Here is a 21,818-nt window from a genome sequence, read left to right as displayed (position 1 = left end):
CACAATTAACTTACACCTATGTTAATTTCTGCTAATTTTATTGCTAAATCAGTTCTATTCTTTCCACATGCCGAGCTGAATATATTTAACAGGTGAATGCTTAATGCCGGCGGCCTTGATGGAGCAGCTTTGAATATTGAAAAGTTCTGAGAATAAAAGGGAAAGAGAATATGTGAAATGACTTTGAGCGTGCAGAGACAGAAAGAGGACAGATTGCATGTTCAAGCTTGAGAGAAAGTCTGGGGTCTTTAAGACCCTAATAATTATCTATGCAAGTACGTGAGCGGAAAGGCTTTTGCTACGCTAGCTCAAATGTCCGTCATGTTGTTTTTTGAAATTTATTAAAATGCAATTTGTAACTCAAATCAAGTGCATTTTCAGTGCCGCCACAAGGGACGTAACATTAGCATAAACAACTAATGCTGGTTTTCTTTTCCAGCTCAACTACTGCCATGACAGAGCAACAGTTTGTTCAGGTGACAGTCTTACCGAACGAGTTAGACAAAGTCAATTAAACTGTTGACATTATATCCAGCTACTAGAATAGGAACTCTATTGCAGTGGATCTGATTGGCCACCACAAAATTTAATACACTGCTGGAAGTTTGATGCTGTTACAAACTGCTCTGAATCACAGGTTGAAGATCCAAATTTATTAGGGCTATCCATAATCATAATCCAAATAACAGGCAGAAGGTCAAAACCACAGGGCAAATCAAGACAGCAACAGAATTCAAATCATAGGCATTCAGGGAAATCCAGGGAAACAGGACATTGAGATGTGAAGTCCGTTTTCATACCATCAGCATATATTTCTCTTCCTCTGTGCATTTGTCTCAGAACTGATGGACAACAGCAGGACACGGTTCGATTCTCTCCATCAGTCTGAGCTGTTACAAAATGCCTTTGCAGCTTTGAATCAGTGCGGCCAAAGATCCGTGTGACGTGAACACGTCCACCTGAACACATTCCCACAAACACATCTATGCACATAATTTGACTTCACCGGGGAAAAAAAGCAATTCCCTGTATACTGCGCTGGCAGGATATTTTTGGCCTATCGATCCAGCATTCTGTTTTGCCTGAGGCTCAGTAAGAGAGAACCGCTGTACAACATATTAGAATGTCACTAGAACAATCTCAATTTTCCAGCACAAGAATCGCAAGCGCGACCCTCGCCCGTCAACACACTGCTGGGGGCTTTCCAAAACATCACCTGAAATCTTCTCGTCGACATTGTTTTTAACATGCTAACACAGTTTTATTTCTACACTCTTAGAAGAAAAAGTTATATTATGATCCTTTAAGGGTTCCTTCAGACGCATCATATAGAACCTTCCACATCATGGAATATAGTTTTAATTATTTAGTGTTAATTCATTAATTTTAATTACATGTTTTTAATTAAGCATCTCGTAAACATACTTTATCACTAAACATGTTTAAACATGAAAATATTATGTTCGCAAATATCAAAAATGTGCTTAGTGTGGACATGAAAGAAAATAGTATTGAACACTCTTAAAAATAAAGGTTCTTTATTGGCATCGGTGGTTCCATGAAGAACCTTTTACATCCATGGAAACTTTTCCACTGCACAAAAGGTTCTTCATAGCGGAAGAAGATTGTTTAGATTTTTAAAATGTACTTTACACTAAGAAAAAAAAAGAATTCTCTTAACAGAAAGGTTCTTTGGGGAACCAAAAATGGTTCTTCTATGGCATCGCTGTGAAAATCACTTTATGAAACGTTCAATTCTTAGAGTGACTATGCTATTCTGAAGAACTTTCCCCTAGAATTTAGTTATTTTACTAATATTTTAAATATGCAAATACGTCTTGTCTGACTGGTTGCAGACCTCTGGCATTTCAAACAACCATTTGGTGTGTAAAAAGCAATTGTGCTCCGTGTAACTTCCTGTTGCCATGCGGCGAGAAACTGGTCGCGTGTCTGCTGTGGAAAGAGACGAGGCGTAGCGACCAGGAGCCGAGGGGCTTCAGAGGGATTGGAGGGCTGACAAGCGGAAGCAATTAACTCGTGTCTCATAAGCCATGTGATAAACAAGGATTTATCCCCATGTAATTAGCACTGTTTGTGAAACCACGCCGGTTCACTGTTGATATACAGGCACAGCTATGCTCACCGGCTCCCTGTCATTTCGCGCCTTTGCGTCAGGGAAATGCTGTGATGCTTTGTGCCACTTCACAGCCTGGAAACGCCAACATTAATTCTGGGAGAGCTAAAGAGAGCCGATGGAAGGACGGTTTCATGACCAAAGGGTCGTTTGTTGACAGAATGTGTGGTTTCAGAGTTAAGCTGCATGAAAACTAACCAAGTATGTTGTGTTTTGGATATAGTCCTCAGTATGATGGTGTGCTGGTTTCCCAGCAGACTATTAGCCAGCTAAACAAGCAAACTTAAACAGCTAACTTAATAATCATTTTCTCTATATAAAAATTCTGTATTATGCAGGCCAGACAAGTAATTTGGTGATGTCAATTTGTAAAGAATACACGCCTGTACACATATGCATTCAAATACGCATACCTATAAACTAAACACGTGATATGTACACGCCGTCACGGTTTTCAGAGATTCACGTTTTTGAAGTTTACATGGAGATGATAACGTTTTTAAAATTTTCCAAAAAGAACACCTTGGAACCTATTTCAATGTTTGCTCTCTCAAGCCACCAAACACTGTTGTCGTGCAAATGAATGGCCAGAACACATTACATATTGTTAAAAACCCTCTATAAATTAAGGAGACTTGACTTGACTATATAACTTCAAACATCAGCAATGAACAAAGTCAAGACAACAAAGATCCTGAGTAAAATGACCATTGAAGCTTTTTTAATTTTTGTCTGTACAATGAAAGTCAATGGGGTCCAAAACCAACCATGGGACCTCATTGACTTACACCGTAGGCAAAAAAAGCACTGTTTTAAAAACTATCCCTGACTTGTATAAATCAGCCTGGAAATGCATGGCTTTTTGTAAAAGAAGATCCTAATTGTTTGTGTGGATACTGTGTTTGCATGCGCTGCGCTGCATGTTTAGCACTAATGCGCAGCCAAACTGCATGATTGGAAAAATCTCTTCTCGTTTATTTAAAACATGTTGATAAAATAACCACATTGTTGTCCGCTGTTCACTTTAAATCTCTTGGAGGACTTTCAAGACTTCCCAAACGGTTCATTCTCAGAGTTAATGCGCAATAACGGTGCATTTGTTACGCCGTGACGTTTAATCAAGCCGTGTCACCTCTCCCGTAATCTCCCGTAAGTCTGCTAGTGGAAAACTAAGTTTATTCTGAGCATCCGCGGCACTGGGAGAGCGATGAGGAAGTTGCTCTGTCATTTGTTATACCATCTTTGGAAAATTAAAGTGCTTATTGCCCATAATCCAGTTGCGCCTTTCCCAACCCCACTTACAGAGCTTCACACTGATTACTTTAGAGGGTTCTGGCAGGACAACATTAAAACTTTACACACACACACGCAGAACAGCTGCCGAGGGAGTAGACACAGCACCCTCTTAACTAAGTTGTTCGAATTTCTGGCGGCATACACTTCCTGATGGCGTCATCAAGACATGAGCCTGAATGAAGTTAGCAAGTTAGCAAGATCAGGGGAAGCTGCAGGAGCCTCGAAGAACCATGTGACCATGGCTTGAACCATGAACCTTCTCTCAGTGACTTGTATTAAGACACTACAGGCAAAACTATTGTGTTTTGATGCACTGGTAAAATTTGATATTTTGGGCTATTATATATTATATTATATTTTGCCTCTAATAACATGTCTTTTTTCAGGTGAGTGAAGAAAACATCCGAAATACACATTTAAGAATTTCTTTTATTACACCTAACAGTATTTTTTTTATTACATTTTTATGGAAGCTCATTTCCGCCACATTAGAAAACAAAATATGCTCAGGTAAATCATAATTTTTACTCATAATTATGACTTTTTGTCTTAACCCTCCGGGTGCCACGGTCGAGTTTACTCGACAAGATGCGGCACTGAATAAAACGGCCGATTTTGTCAAATAGGGTGTCAAATTTCGTTCAAACTCCCCTCCACTAGTTGGCAGACATGTCATACTTCATCCCCGACTCAAAAAAAAGTCATGCTTCTATACAAAATCTTCGAGCTAGAGCGCATTGAATCAGTGCGAACAAAAGCGGAGCTAGTGTGCGAGTGAGCCATTTTATCAGAGCAATATTATCAACATCAGCGAGTATTTGCATTAGAATATTATTATTATTATTATTATTATTATTATCTAATGGCATCAATAAAGCTTACCCGGAATGAAGTGTTGTGTCTTCTATTCGCGGACCCTGATTCTGAAGGGGAATAACGTTATCTGCCTTCAGAAAATGACGGTGATTCTGAAAGTGAAAGTATAGCCCTACATCAAGCACAAACGGTGAACCCTTTGCCCAATATAACGTTAGATGGTCCTTTGCCCAGTGTCAGTGGTGGGAACAATGTTTCCCGTGGTCGGAGTGTTCATCGCGAAGTTAGCAGGCGTGTTAGTGTTGTGGGGAACGAGGCGGCCGCGGGAGATTTTTACCGCGCTAGCCGTGCCCGTGACCGTGTGCCCCTCCGCAATCGCGGCGACAGTATTGTGGTGGAGACTTTGTCTAATGCCACTGGGTATGTTAGACGAGGTCGAAGTATTCATAGGGCAGTTAGGGGTCAACGTGGAGGCAGGGTGGGGAGTCGCAATGACAGTAGTCCGAGCTGTGCACATTCGGCGCGCGCGCGAGGCAGATCTGGCCGCGCCCGCGCGCGCTGCTGCTCGTAGCAGGAGAAGAGGCGATGTGACACGGGGCAGAGGGGCTATTATGCATAGTCTATCGCAAGACCACACCATGAAACACTACAAGAAATGTCACCTGGATGAATAGGGAGTCATTATCTCTACAGCAAAAGTTTTTGTTTTTGTTTTTGTAACAATTGTACAACAATTGTTTTGGTCTGCCATTTATTACACTGTTGATTTACTATCTATTTCCCTGACCATTTAGTAGTGTACAATATGTGTTCTTTTTTTGTGTGTTCATGTCCTTGTGATGTGTGCGTCTTTGTCAGTAAAAAAAACAAAAAAAAAAACAAATAAACATCAACAAAAACGAAAATTCTATAATCCAAGATGGCCGCCACCATATGACGTCATAATATGCAAATTAGATGGGAAAATGTAATCCCTACATAAACTTTGGGTCATCCTTAATATTTCTCTAATTTACAGAAAGTCTCTATCTTTTATCACTTTTAAGATATAGCCTTTTGAAATTAAGATGTCAAAATCGAACGTTTTAGGAAAAAACCTCTGGCGCCTAAAGGGTTAATTCTGACTTTTTAATCTTATAATTTAGATTTTTATGTCAAAATTTCATCTTTTTGATCTTATAATTTCATTTTTTTTATCTCATAATTAACTTTTTATCTCATAATTGGCTTATCTCTTAATTTTGACTTTAAAAAAATAAAATTAAATAAATCATAATTTTGAATTTTTAATCTTACACTCAAAAAAATAATCTGTTGAACGAACTTAATTAAATTAAGGAAAGGTTTTCCACGAAATTGAATTACATTTTTCCAACAAAATCAAATTAGTTTGAAATAATTTGTTGTAATCTTGTTGTATGAATTTAAATAAATTTTGTCATTCCTGCTAGATAAAGTTTTGTCAGGTTAACTACATTTAGTTTTTGTCCTACCTTAAATCACCAACATTATAATTTTAGTTAATTTGACTCTACTGTCACTTCTAATGATAAACACTTTTAGTGTTCAATTGAATTAAAACCATTTTTTACATAGCAATATAATCTTACTTGTGCAGGTCCGCGAGACTGTGAGTGAGGTTTACACGTATACTGGGTGCCCACAGCCTGAACACGAGGTTTAATGCACATATAGAGTAATACTGAGCCCACAGCCTAAACACAGTCACCACTCTTCTGCATAATGGTAACCACAAAATTCAAAAACATTACAGAAAGTCCTCTAAGTTTCTAACATAACTGAACATTAAACACTAACATTAACTAACAACATCTTTCCATTTACTGAAAAACACATAAAATAACACTTTTTCCCTAAATTGACCCTCTTAATGCAGTCCCTTGCAAAGCATGCTGGGAACTACAGATCCACTGCCCAGTTAGATGTCAACAACAATGATTCATGTAGTTTTCACACAAATGAATTAGGTTGATTGACCACAATTAAATTAAGTTGTGACAATATTAAACAATCGTGTTACTTTTGCTTATTTGAATTAATTATTTTAACAAGAGGCCAAAATTCATTTTTTGAGTGACATCCGGTTAAGACGAACGGAAAATATTCATGTTGACTCAATTAAAGGTGCTGTATGTAGGATCCAGCGGCCTCTAGCGGTGATGTTTCAGATTGCAACAACAGTGCTCGTGCGCGTGCTCAAACTCAAGAGCGCGAACTCACTACCGGCGGCCACACTTTTCAACACAACGGAGAAAGCATCACACAACATGCTGGAAACTCATGTAAACTCCGACTGCAACATTACCATAATAGGCTACTTTTATCAGCTTGACGTAGAACTAATGCTCCATGCTCGTACCATGATAACGTTACATTGACTGTATTTTGCCGACATGTGGTGTTATCTAGCATTATTTTACTAACTATTTGTGTATCTTTCACAATCAGCAATGTCAATATAAGGTCAATGAATGAAAACGAAAACGGTTAGTCAACTAGACTGGACAATTTCAGTGTAACAATAAGACAGTAAGTAATATTACTGTACTGAACATGTCTGGAAATGTGTATTATAAACAATATGATAGTAGTGGGATGAGTGACGTTAGACAGTAGATCTAGAACATAAAATAAAAGTTACATCCTAAAGCACCTGCTTTTTGTTATCATGGAACAGTCTTTTGTATTCATTTCATGTCTTATGTATGTTATATTTTACCTTGCTATTTCAAAACGGAGGTCTCTCCACAATTCAAACGCTCTGCCGATGTTGATCCGTGTTTTCGTCCTGAGTCAATCCGATTGACGTTTGGCCTGACGAGCTTCAGCAGATATATATATATATATTTTTTTTTTTTTGGAGTTTGTGTTGGAGTCTGTGTTGTGCTGGAGGCAGGTCGTTTTTTGGTGTTATCAGACTCCATGTCGTTAGCTGCAGTGCAGTTGCAATAGACTGTAGGCTCGGGAGCGCGCATGCACGTCACATCCGGTGGATTTCGCAGAAAATCCGACCCGGAGACTTCACATAAAAATAGGAATACTGGCCTTCAGAGGTAATAGCAAAACACGAAAAGTGGATCAATGTAATGTGTGATTACAACCCCTTCACAGACGGGCAATAAAAAAAGGATTCATTTTATAAAAAAAGTTACATACAGCACCTTTAAAAAAAAATTGGTAAACCAATTTTTTTTTAAATTACATTGATTACATTTAATGAAATTAAGCTGGAATCATTTCTATGAAGGGTTGTGTCGTATGCTCATTTTAATTAATGAAATTGAACAAAGAGCTAAAATCATTTTTTTGAGTGTAGAATTTAGACTTAGAGTCATAATTTCAACATTTCATCTCATAATTATGACTTAAAATGTCATAATTTTTACTTTTAATGTCATTTACATTTACCTGCATTTTACTTACTTTTTATGTCAATTATGATTTACTAGAGCATGATTTTCTTTTAAATGGTTGAAATGGGCTTTTATATTTTTGATTTATAGAGCGAAAAAAGAGATCCCACATCTTCTCTGTAAAACCATTTAATAATGTCACATAGATAAGATAATGGATTATTTGTGTATTTAAACGTAACATTTCACAACCCACAATGCAAGTAAATCACTCGTATATGCAAATTAACTTTCATTCTAGGCGACTACATAATGTCTATCATAGCCATTGGCTAATAAAATGTTAGATTTCACTTGCCAGTGTTTGAGTTGGTGGCTAGGCTAAGTATTTGACTGGAAAATAAACCTTTGGATGACCTCAAGGCTTTCTAATGAAACATAGCTACATGCTAAGCTATCAGTGTTGACGCAAAGACACTAATTTTGAACTCCAATGTCCCTCCACTTTGTAAATAAGCATATTTTGAGTCTAACAGAGAGTAATAGTGCTCTACTCACACTCACAGGTAGGCCTTGCTAGTACGAGCGCTAAGCGAACTGCTCCCAGCAGGCATTTAATAAGAGAGCTGTAACAGGCTGCCGGTCGAAATTCAATATTCTCTAAAGGTGAATAAATCACGGACTGCAGGTCTGTGCCAGATCTCGATGTGTGCTTACTTAGAGTCTGAAAATATCCAGCCGTCAAAGGAGAGATGGTGAAGCCGGTGGTCTTAAATTGAGTTAACCTTGAGCTGTGGTCCACCTAACAGAGCTGTCCTTCTGTTATTAGCAAAGCCAGATATAAAAGGTGAGGGTAGCAGGTTCTTTGGTTAGCAGTGGTCACTCCTACGCTTGAAGAACCAGAGGATATTGCTGCAAATAATAATGATATTAACCTTAACCTGAACCAGACCACCTGTCATCGCCTAAGTCCTCCTGGTTTTGTGAGGTGTTAACAGTGTTTCTGGGAGAAGCTGGTAGGAAATCCTCACAGGATCATGTCCGAGGAACAGTTTTTCAATTTCGTTCTGGCTGTTTGCCACTTTTATCGAGAGCAGAGAGAGCGAGAAAGTATAGTGAGTTGGGGAAAAAACTTGTCACGGTTGTGTTGTGTGTCAATCTTTCTTCTAATGCTCTTAAAATTGCACAGTGATTTGTTTCACCTAACTTTAAAAAATGTCATGAAAGCACCATAAAAGTACAATGGAATATATGATAGCTTTTAACAGACTGAAATTGTTGTTGTTAAAGGGATATTTCATGTTTTTAAATTGGGTCATTTATGTAGTAATGTGAAATTATTTTAGAAGTTGGTGCCTTCTAGACTGAGAAAAGCCAGAAAATTTATTTTTAGCTCATGTGGATGAAAGACAACAACTCCCATAATGCACTTGCTTCACTGCACTACAAGGCCACTCCCAAGCCACGCCTACCGGTTACAGAGGGCAGTATCGGAAGAAATTATACAACTAGGCTACTAGTTGACTCGAAACTGAAAAGACTGCGTTTTATCGTGAGTCTCTGTGACGAGTTAGTATAAATTAATTTAAATACTAGCGTTTTTTTCCGCTGAAATGGTGCTAAATTTCTTTGTACCAGGATGTACATCCAAACCTATGTGCGGGTTGAAAACATGCGGAACGAGCTCCTACTACTGACTGTAGTCTCTCGCCTCTGGACAAAAAAGCCTCCGATGTCGCTAAATTACGATTTTTGCATCATCTGAGGTTTTTTTCTAGACACACAATACAGAAATCTGTTGTCTCAGGGGGACATGAGGGAGGGAAGCACGGTCATTCGAAAATACTACCGGGTTTCTACTGATACAAAGCTTAATGCTAATCGGTGAAGTATCCCTTTAAACACTGTTTTCACTTTTTAAACTAATTTAAAGTCAAAATTCACAATTTACTTGGTTAATATATGTTTCTGGTCTTATTGTGAATGTCTCAGCTGTTGTTTCAAAGAAAAATGTTATTTCAAACGTTATTTTAAAGAAAAAAAAAATTATATTTCATCTGTTCAGAAGTTTCATCTGTTTAAAAAAAAAAAAACATGTTTTAAAGCAATAATTTGGAAAAAAGTTTGTCTTTGTAATTTTTATTTCAAAATTAAACAACATTCCATTTCCAGTGTTTAGTTAAATAACCTGTAGGCAGTTGAACTTAAATTAAAATGGCATGTGAACAAAGTTTTGTGTTGATTTGAAAAATGGCTGTCAGATTGGAATTATAATGATTTGGTTTGAAGGAGAAGATTAACAAGCCACTTATGAAATTCCAGCTAATGAGATCGACTTCAAGCTTGATGAATTCCCCAGCTAATTGACACTATTTGTCTGACTTGTGATGATTAACAGCAGGGGACTTCAACAGGAAGTTCCTTTTGTCATGTGGCGCCCCTGCCTTGCAGTGAAAACAATAGATGTTCTCGTAGCGTCATGCATTAGTTGTGAACATGTGAAGCTGTGTGAGAACAAGAATATAGCAATGAAGACCAGGTAAACATCTGCTTTTTATAATGTGATGTTCGTTTTAATAGGATAAAACCAAGAAAACCAGTCGATAATAGAGCTAATAGAACGATGCTGAATCAAATGGCAATATTTGTCATGTACTTCATGATCTTTAGGTCTGTAATGTGTTTAATTCAGGCTGCCTGAAGCTCTGCATGAGATGTTTGTTGTTGAGATTAGCCGGCGTTATCCACATTGAAGATGTGATTATATGTCAAATACCTCAGATTACTTTTTAAACCCATCACACAAACCTAGTGGAAATTCTTTAGACGTCGCACTTTTATAATTCTCAGTTATATATAAACGCCCCCGATGTTTCTTCTTAAAGTACTTAGGAGAAATAAAAATAGACACTGTAGTTGTCATACTGTAAGAGTATAGAATTATAAAATGAATGTGAAGAGCAACTCAGATCATTTGCTCTTGGAAGAATTTGATGAAAATATTCATACTAATTCCAAATTACATGACAAAATTGTAGTTAGTAGTTAAACCCATTACATTACAATTAAGGTAATATAATCTGAATACTTTTTATTATCAAAAATATGGAGTGCATTAAATATTACATACCTCAGGGTTTGTCAGACTAGGGTTCATGATGGAACTGAAGAGGTTTGTGAGTTTAATTAAAAGCTATTAAGTAATTAAATAATTTTTTTTTATAAAACAATCAAAATAATACACTTACTACTAACCAACATCTGAGAACCGTGAACTTAATTTCATTTTTGAACTAATTATTCATTAATATTTTATAAGTATAATTATAACAATATGAATAATTATAATATATTGGATTTATTATTTTATACTGTTTTGTTATAATTATGTAATTATAAATATTAATATTATTTAAATTGTATTATTCAACACTTAATTTGTAATTTTACGATTTATTTATTTATTTAACATTTTTTTCCCCTAGTCCTAGGTCTAGTGTAGGGGTGGGTGTTATGACCAAAATCTATTTTATTTCACGATAACGACATATATCACGTTACATAGTTATTTTTTTGCTTTAAATAAGGTTTTTAAAATCAATATTTTTGATACCATTGAAATGTTATCATTAGTATCACCATTTTCAATATTATTAAAAAAAACTAATACTACCCTACACAAACTCTTAAGCTTAAACAAGTAAACAGTGATAAAGAAAGAGCAAAGAAAACAAACTAATGAATGAAATAGACCTACTTGAAAAAATTTCAAGCACAAGAAATACTACATAAAATATATAAAGTAATTAAATGTATAAAAACTGTGTAATAAAATATACATGCATTCTTATTAAAGTTACAAGTGATCAGGGGCGTAGTTTGTGGGGGGGTTGGGGGGGAGATAACCCCCTCAATATTTAAATCTATGCATTACATCCCCCCCAATATTTATACCACGATCACATGAAAAATATGCAGACCCAAACTTCAACCCCCCCAATGTTCAAACCAAATCTACGCCCTTGCAAGTGATTCAGTCAAGAGCTGTTTTTTATTTTTTTTTTTGTATTAATGACAGCAGGTGAATTTGGATGCTGTCACTTTAAGACCGACTGCACGGATCCAATATACTCGTGCGTTTTCTTTCTAAACTTTACATAAATTACCGTGTTTACTTGCAAAGACACGGTCACTTTGGCAAAAAGCACTCAGTTTCTCAGAGAACCTGTGCATATACAGAAATGAGTTCTCCGTTGCTGCTAATTGCACTTAAACTTTTTGCAACTGCAAATGCTTTCATGCTTTCATTTTTTTTTATTTTATTTTTTTTCGTGACTGCACAGCACAGCAACGTCAAAGTCAATAGACAGAGACAATAGTCCAAAATCTCTACTGGTTGATACATTTCTACGGTTAATCGTGTCTACCGGTATCGCCCACTGCTATTGCGTATAGGTTGTCACCTTTAGGTATACCAATGATTTAGTCAGGAACGAGGAACTTCAGCAACATCCAACACTTGAGACTCTAATTTATGTACAAATTGCACATTTGTCACTTTAAAATGTATATATATAACCATAGTGTGATTGTAAAAAAAATGCACTCGTCTGAGGTCTGTGAGCACGGCAAGCGTTCAATGGAAGCCGTCAAGTGCTCTTGTCCTGATGGTCAGTGTGGACTCTGAACTGACAGCGGCACGGACTAAGAGGATAATGGCCTGGGAGTGAGATGGTGACACTCGCTGTGTGTGCTGTCATGCCTGTCTCTCTCGAGCCCGTCTGTCCTTCTGTCTCACCACCTCCATTAATCTTTTACTTTGTGCTCCAGCAGCGAGAGGAAACCTGCCTGACAGCTCGTCTTTGTGGCGAGAGGTTCGAGGAAAGAGCAACAGAAAGGTCTGAAGGAAATGAAACCTGCTCCTTTAAACGGCTGTTTTTAGATGCATTCACTTGTGTTTGCTGTCAAGAAACACCTTATGCTGTAGTTACATGTTTCAACGACTAAAAATAAAAGTAGCATATGTTTTACTTAGTGAATTCAATTCTTATAGTCAAAATATTACTTTTCGAATCTAATGTTGCATGTCAGTTAACTGATTTTCAGTGCAATATGTGTGTCTTTTAATTCATCTCACAAGGTGAGAGGATAGCATGCGGTAATGCTGTTCTTTGAGGAAGCAGCAATCTGTCTTAATTGGGAGATTGACTGTGATATTTTAGTAAGTGTTTGGTATGGAAGCTTGTCTCCGCCACAAAAAAAAAACGATAAATGCGACTTTTTATCTCACAATTCTGACTTTTTCTTCTTCTCAGAATTGCGAAAAATGAGAAAAAAGTATGAAGGTAAAATAGTAGCAAAACTCGAGAGCACGTAGATGTGAATTTGAGAACTTGTACAATAAATATTAGTACTTGTACATGAACATTTACACTCACAGCTCCGATGTGAAAACCTGTAAAATAAAAATCTGAAGTTGAATGTTGAAATTTGCACTCGCATACAATAGTCACAAACCTGTATTCTGAATCTGAAGCTGCAGACGAGTAACGTTAGACACAAATGTGTAAAATGCCATTCACAGAAATACAACGACAGACACAAACTTGTAATATATATTTTGCGTTTAATCTTACGTTCACATTCGCAGTACTACCTCAAATAGGCACTTGCAACTTCTCAAATCTGTCACTGCAATTTCAAATTTCGCGCCTTGATTTTTGCTACTCTTTTCGCGATATATCAGGTGCAAAACTAACTTGTGCACTTGAAACCATAGCTTGAGGTGGCGAGTAGAGGTGGGCAGATCGATCTGAAGTATCGATACTATCGATACTGACGTGGTATCGAAAAGGATCGATCCTCACATAAAAATATCGATCCAAATGTGTGTGTTTTTTACCAGTAATTTTTATTAATTTATCACGCAATTCAGTGCGTAAAATAAGCTTCTAAGTGAAAAAATAAGCGAATGTTAGCAGATAATTGTGTAGGACAGAACTTTTTCTCCTAGTCATCTGGATACAAGACGAAACCAATCAATCACAGAGAGCGTTCGATGCCGGTGCTTCGCTGAGCTCACAGGACCAGTGCGTTTGGGAAACGAAGCCTTGCTTACAGAGAAACAATCGGGAGTTATTTCGCAATAAACAAACCAAAAGTGTACATAACGGTTCAAAATGTTGACGTCAGTAAGATTTTTTAATGAAATTAATATTTTTATTCAACAAGGATAGATGCATTAAATTGATCAAAAAGTGACAGTCGGGTTTTTCACTGTTAAAAAAATCTACTTCATATAAATGCTGTTCTTTCAACTTTGTTCATCAAATAATGTTGCAGAAAATGTATCATGGTTTCCACAAAAATATGAAACTGTTTTCAACATTACTAATAAGAAGAAATGTTTCCTGACCAACAAATCAGCATATTAAAATGAAATATCATCATGACTGGAGTAATGATGCTGAAAATTCAGCTTTGATCACATGAATAAATTACAGTTTACTATGACATAGAAAACAGATTGCCTATGTTAAATTGTAATATTACAGTTTTTACTGTATTTTTGATAAAATAAATAGGCCTACAGAAGAGAATTAAAAATCTTACAGACCCCAAACTTTTGAACAGTAGGCTAGTGTACAATAGTACTTTTACTATAATTAGGGTAGTTTTGTAAAAGTCACTGAATAATTACAGGCGAGTTGGACTAATTACAGGCGAGTTGAAATCACAAAATATTTAGTAGTTATGAAAAAGTATTCAGATTTAGCATATTAATGATGAATTCACCTCATAAATCATGACACACTGCTCTAGCACAGGAAAGTGCATACAAGTTCAAGTGCATGCTTTTAAAATGAAAAAGTATTGGTATCGGTATCGATATCGGCGATACTGGCCCTGTATTTACTTGGTATCGGATCGATACCGAAATTTGCAGTATCGCCCACCTCTAGTGGCGAGAGAGAAAGGGGGGCGGGAGCTGGGGTGTTCAAAGGAGCCGTTTTATTGGTTGGCAGCTAGCCAATGAAATGGGACTTCGATGATGTCACGAAACCCGTGTGCACTGAAACGTTAACATGGCCTAATGCATTAGACTGATATTAAAAGAAATAAACGATATGATCAAACTCAGTAAACACAATGCTTATAATGCATACTACAGAAAAGCAGATGAGCACAGAATATGACGAAAGAAAGCAAATGTGTGTTCAGTGCAAATAAACTTGCTTAATTTAACGAATTGTGTTTTTTTTTTTTTTTTTTATAACTGTTGGTCCATTAAGCCTTATTAAGCATTTTCTTGGTTTTCTATGGGAGGAAAACGTACAATTATACTCGTTTCATCCATATTCAGAGCTCAATTGCTTTGCTTTATTTTTATGGTGTTTCCTGAGTTTGGTCTTTTAATACCACTGTCTCAATTAAACGCGTTGTGTTCATATTCTGTGCTCATATGCTTTTCTGTAGTATGCATTATAAGCATTGTGTTTACTGAGTTTGATAATATCGTTTATTTCTTTTAATATCAGTCTAATGCATTAAGCCATGTTAACGTTTCAGTGCACACGGGTTTCGTGACATCATCGAAGTCCCATTTCATTGGCTAGCTGCCAACCAATAAAACGGCTCCTTTGAACCCCCCAGCTCCCGCCCCCCTTTCTCTCTCGCCACCTCTGAGTTTCAAGTGCACAAGTTAGTTTTGCACCTGATATATCGCGAAAAGAGTAGCAAAAGTCAAGGCGCGAAATTTGAAATTGCAGTGACAGATTTGAGAAGTTGAAAGTGCCTATTTGAGGTAGACGCAAAATATATATTACAAGTTTGTGTCTGTCGTTGTATTTCTGTGAATAGCATTTTACACAATTGTGTCTAACGTTACTCGTCTGCAGCTTCAGATTCAGAATACAGGTTTGTGACTATTGTTTGCGAGTGCAAATTTCAACATTCAACTTCAGATTTTTATTTTACAGGTTTTCACATCGGAGCTGTGAGTGTAAATGTTCATGTACAAGTACGAATATTTATTGTACAAGTTCTCAAATTCACATCTACGTGCTCTCGAGTTTTGCTACTATTTTACCTTCATAATATGGTTAATCGAAATTGTGAGGAAAGTCCGAAGTTTACCTCTTTAATTTGTCAAATTCTGACTTTATATCGCGCGTTTCTAAAAATTATTACTCGCAATTGCGATTTTATATCTCACAATTCTGAGAACAAAAATCTTTTAATTTTTTTTTATTCCGTGGCAGAATCAAGCTTCCATAGTACGGCGAGAAGGACACTTGTTTTAAACACATTTTAAAACGAAACATTTTTAATTTTATTTTATTTTTATGTAACTTAATGGGAATAAAAAGTTGTTTCAGTTTCATTTTGTTGACTGCACATGCGTAACATCCTTTCGTTTATCTGTAACTGCCTAGCAACCACTCCAGTCCTGAGGTAACGCAGCAACACCCGAGAGGGCCGAGACTCCTGTTCACCGCGATTATTTTACCCAGACTTCTTGTACTGTCTGGTGGTAATGTCTTTCTCTACTTCGGTGAAGTGAAACGTCGTAGGCTACAGATGTTGAAAATACCATTTGTAGTGCTCTTAGAATGAAACATTCTCCTCACGCCACGGTTTAAAATCTCACGTAAGTTGAGCATATGTTGTTATAAGGAGATTTCAGTGCTGTAAATATGTCCTTTCAAGACTGCACTGTAATTATCAGGATGTAAATTCTCTTGTAAATAATAAGATGATATGATGTATGCTATTTGTATAGTCATATTCAAAATATATTGATATTCGCTAGTATTTAAATTATTGACGCAAATCCACTGTCAAACACTGAATACGTGGCCAGAAACCCACAGTGACATGAAATTATTCATACTGCAGCTGCATATTTATATTTTAAAGCAAACATAAATTAAACTAATTCCTGCATATGTGTTAACTTTAATACATTTTGCATTCGAGAAAAACCCTTATTTTTTCTGACTCTCATCGCGTTCTGTCAGTTCTGGAAGTTTTTAAGAAAAGGTCTGTCAGCAGGTTTAACTTTTTAGGTTTTTTTTTAGTTTCTTTTCATCACGGTTAAGGGAAGGAAAGTAGTGCTATAAACCATGATGGCTTTACTAATGGTAATACCATGGCACTTTTTCTAAAGCCATTGAGCATTCAATGCACTAAACTCAACAAGATTTCCTGATTGAAACGTCTTATCTTATCAGGTATGAGATCCGGGATACACACATGGTGGAGGAGAGCGTCATGATGACCCTGAAAGATAAGGCGGACTTCTCCAGCTTCAAGCCTCGTCCCTTCAACATGCGCGAGTTCTACGATCGAACGGGCCACGACATTAAGGAAATGCTCCTGTCCTGCTACTTCAGAGGAGCCGAATGCAGCGCCGAAGACTTCACAGTGGTGAGCATGAACGCAATCTCTGTTTCAGGTGTTCTGAAGGACGAAATCCGATCGGTGGAGACTGGAATGATGGGGAAATTGTATGTATGTGTTTTCTAGGTACTTTGCATTTTGTCCTCCATGTTACTTGTACACCAAAGGCAAAGTGTTCCAGAGCGAAGTGGACTTGTCATCTTTAGGTCCCGCGTTGAGCTCGTACAGTCATTCTGAAGCGAGATTTGCTGCCTGGTAGAGATGGCGAGAGATTATTTTTACCCGTGGGGTCATATCGATCTGATCCTCTGATAATACCACGAAGAGGCCTCACTTAAAAGATTATTTTATTCCCCTGGTGATTCTAGGATAAGGTTTCTGAAATGGGTGTATTCATCATCTTGCTGTATGTGATTGATAACATCCGGAGAGGGAAAGCTTTTTTGCATTTTTACTTGAAGAGCACAAGTATTTGTCTTTGCACCTGTAAAGTCCTATTTTTTTAGTGGATTTTTTAAAATGGCAATATGTTTTGTAGCACATTGATCCACAATTGTTGATCTATTTGAAACAGCCTTTATATAATTTTCTTTAATTATGTTAATGTTACGCTGACGAGAGATGAACACTCACATTTCACAATAACGATATCACGATTTGAGTTAGTGTTTGATTATTTTGTCTCTCAACATCTGAGCTTTAATGTAATAGTGGAAATTTACCAACTTAGCATTGTTTGCTCAATTTAAAAGGATAGTTCACCCAAAAATGAGAATTAGCCCATAATTTACTCACCCTCAAGCCATCCTAGGTGTATATGACTTTCTTTTTTCAGTCGAAAAAAATCAGAATTGTATAATAAAATATCCTGTCTCTTCCAAGCTTTATAATGGCATATAAAGCGCATCCATCCATCATAAAAGTAATCCATATGTATCTGGGGGGTTAATATAGGCCTTCTGAAGCGAAGCATTTTTGTAAGAAAAATATCCATATATATAACTTTATAAACTATAATCACTGGTCTCCGGTAAGGGTGGTATGCGAGTTACCGGAAAGAGTGACCTCTGACCTGACGCATGGCATAGGATGTAGGAGTAGCGTAAGCTTAGGTGAGAGTAGATGCCTCACGCGGTTCATAGGGCTGGGCAACAAACTCAAGATCCTCCTTGATTAAGGGTACGTTTACAAGACAACGATATGCTTAAAACGGAGAAGTTTTTCCTTTGAGTTTTCCGCGTACAGAACCATTGTCAAAACGATCCCCCATTCACACGGATCCACAGAAACGACGAAAAACGTTGTATTCTGCTGCCAGGCCATTAGATGGCGATGAAACACTATAGACTGAACACGTAATACGCACGTGCATGACATCATCGTCTACAGAGATTCGCGTTTTTGTTGTTTACATGGAGACTTGCATTTTGAACCCCGTTTCCAAAATGTGCGTTTTCAGGGACCCAAAATGCTGGTGTCGTGTCTTGTAAACAGCCCCTTAGACTTCCAGTGAATTAGAATTTATAAAGTTGTAAAGATGGATATTTTTCTTACAAAAACGCATCGCTTCGCTTCAGAAGGCCTTTATTAACCCCTGGAGACATCCAGCCAGGATATTTTTTTAATATAATTCAGATTGTGTTCGACAGAAAGAAGAATGTCATATTCACCTAGAATGGCTTGAGGGTGAGTAAATTATCGGATAATATTTATTTTTGGGTGAACTATCCCTTTAACTCTTTGAGATCTATCTTCTCCTGTAAAGTCGACTGTCTTGAATGGATTTGGTGAAATGCCCGTTTGTTTTGTAGCACAATGATCTGTTAGCAACACTTTTCCAAAATTGAAAGATTGTTTGTAAAATTACTTATTTATTTTAGTTAGTGCTCAAGCATTGAGATTGCTAGTTTAAGTTCTTATCATCCTGGTTATCACGAATAACTCTAATTGAAAGGTTTTTAAGGTGTGTTGACTTCATAGATCAGTTTAAAGAGCTGTGCGAGGACCATATTGATTATTGATAAGAGGCAATTAATTAGTGTTACGCTGACGAAATATGAACACTGACATTTCCAAGTACTGCAGAAGATCTAAACTATGACGATTGATTTAAAACAACTTCCAGTGTGAGAGAGTTTGTGCTCGGCCTCTCAACGTGTTTTATAACGTACTGTAAGAGTGGAAATTTACAAACTCAGCTTTCTTCGCTCGTAATTTAACGCTTTGAGAAACTCGTTTCATTCTAAGCAAAAATGTCCTGACTTTTTTTGCACTAGAGATGTAGTTGTTTTGAGTGAATGTTCAACTCTCACACATTTCAGCCACACTTACTCCAGTATATAGTTTATTTAAGAGAAATGCAATTTTTCTTACATGATGTGCATGACTTTTTCTTTTTTTTTGTACATGAAAAACTGCTAAAAAAATTGTTTTTCTTACTCGTTTGAGCTGATGGTTAATTTATATGGTAATGTACATAATGAGAGATATCTAGCGAACTTTATGCAAGCAGGAACATCCTTTTAAAGGCACAATATGTAACTTTTTTGCTTTAAAAATAGCAAAAATCACTATATCTATGTTATATATTTTTTTTAGTTGTGTACTTACATTATCCCGACTGTTTCCAACAACTTTCAAACCAGGAGAAATTTTAATTTAATTTGAAAACACGTACCGTATCTTTATTTCAGTTTTGTCGCAGTCAATGGCGTCATATCCGCGTTGTCCCTGGTTTCCACTCGTACTGCCATAGCAACCACAGCTATGAACCAGAGCTCTCTGATAGTAACCGTAAGGCAACAGACGTGGACAATGTAGTACGCAATGTCTATTTGCACGCTGTTGTTGTTTCGTTCAAACATTATGGACCATGGCAAGCAGACTTTGGATAAAAAAGGAGAACTAAAACGAGAATCAATATCAGCGCGGTGTTTTCGAGATGCCGAGAGCTCCACGTCCGAGACTTTGACCGCTCCTACATGTACTTTATTAAACAGGTGAGCACATTTACATAAAACTAATCAATGTTATATAGTTCAACAATGATAAAATGTTATAATAGGATCTGTATGTTATTCTAATGTTGATCTAGCGTACTGCTAGTCTCATACAGACAAACTAACACATTTCAACACATTCAAATGCAGTTTAGTGTGATAGTGTAACGTTAGACCAAGTGAAACAGCGCTGCGTTACCTCACAAGTTTAATTTGTCTAATAAACTGACCTGTGAGTAGTAATTCTGCGTGTAGTTCGGTAGAATGAAATGTCCATATTCCTTTTATATCCGCGGGACTCGCGTCGCGTGTGGAGCTGATTGCTGTCTCTTAGCAATCCCGAACTGCTTCATATCACAGTCATGGTAAAAGCATCGATGTATTCAGTCATCCATAAACATTATTAGATCGGTCGGCTTGACGTTGACGACAAGATCCATAATTCTTAGCAAATGTTGCGTCATCAAACTACGCCTTTGTTATTGTAAGAGGTTAGCCACCCCTAGCAGCTAAAAATATTCCATACTGTACGTTTAAGTAAATGAATTTCCGTTTCTAATATAATAACAGATTTCAGATGCACAAAGTGCTCATTTTCAAGGGTGTGTGTGTTTGAGATCCTTATAAGAACCTAAACCTACTTTGATGACCTCATCCTCTTCGAGAATCATGTGACGGTCCAGATATGAGCTGCAGGACAGGGCTGTAGTACGCTTGAGATGTTGGTGAGGGTTTGTGGCGTTTCCCTCAGTGGACCCATAAGCCCCAGCTGCTGTGTGTGAGCGCACACATGTATACGAGCTGCGTTGTGCTGATGTGAGTGTGTGTTTGTGCTGATGCTGAACAGCTCAGCAGAGAGCAATAACACTGTATGATGAGACTAGGCATGTGCCGGTATCAACTTTTCATGCTGCGATTAATTGATTGAGTTTTTACCACGGTATACGGTATTATCACGATATTTTAATTGCTCAAGAGAAATGAATGGATTGGTGGGGGGGATGTAGAAAAAAAAACTACTAATAGTTTTTTAATAAAAACATTACAATAGTGATTGTCAAAACATTTGGTAACTAAATAGAATTTTACACAATTTTCACGCTTTCAATTCTTGGGATTTGATTTCAATCTTGATTCAGTATTGACTTTTTGGATAAATATTAGGTAGGCTACAGTAGATAGACGTTAATTTTTCTCAAGAAAAAATATATCTCACATAATGCTTTAAACATACAGAGAGCCCTGTCAGCTGGTATTATTAAAGGTTAAAAATTAACTAATTAAATTAAATATAATTTGGTTTTCATTGTAATAACAATTATGACACAAGTAAAAATATAATACAAATGTAATATAGTGCACATATTGTGCAAAATACTCCTCTCTATAGCTATTTTTGTCTAGTCAACTAACGTGTTGGTCATTAAATGGCTTTCCTGAGGTAAATGTAACGTTCTGTGACATAATTGTTCACCTGCAGTTTTATTAACCTCTTTCCGTGGTTGAAAAACACTGAATGATCGATATTATGTATGAGGCATACCTTTCGGTAAGTTGTAGCCTACTGTAACTTTAAATAAAAAGTAACAGATGATCGCTTGAACTGAGGCGCTACAGTGATCTGTCAAGTCACATTTACAAGCACCAAAACAGTATTTATTGTCTGAATTTCGTAATAAAATGGACAGAACATGAGAGCTGAGAATTGTTTTCATACCATAATAACCTGCTCTGTCTAGTCTGTCGGTCTCCGTGTCCTCTTTGCTCCGCGATTTTTCTCTGCGTGAGAAACTGCAT

The 21,818-nt window shown here is 36.9% G+C and overlaps 1 protein-coding gene across 4 annotated transcripts in view; it reads left to right on the top strand.

Moving 5' to 3' along the window:
• Positions 1 to 21,818, top strand: part of asic1b (acid-sensing (proton-gated) ion channel 1b) — a 220,704-nt gene that overhangs the window by 6,669 nt on the left and 192,217 nt on the right. For 3 of the 4 annotated variants that reach the window (XM_081384052.1, XM_081384054.1, XM_081384053.1), the window contains exon 2: positions 16,854 to 17,049. In XM_081384052.1, the coding sequence (XP_081240178.1) occupies positions 16,854 to 17,049 (196 nt within the window). Of the gene's footprint in view, positions 1 to 12,485; positions 12,519 to 16,853; positions 17,050 to 21,818 lie in introns of those variants that run through there. The other variant, XM_081384055.1, reaches the window with a different exon arrangement.

The sequence above is a fragment of the Scardinius erythrophthalmus genome (assembly GCF_964197995.2).
Source record: "Scardinius erythrophthalmus genome assembly, chromosome: 14".
NCBI lineage: Eukaryota > Metazoa > Chordata > Actinopteri > Cypriniformes > Leuciscidae > Scardinius > Scardinius erythrophthalmus.
The sequence above is the reverse complement of the archived record's forward strand: the minus strand, read 5'-3'. Positions and strand labels throughout refer to the sequence as shown.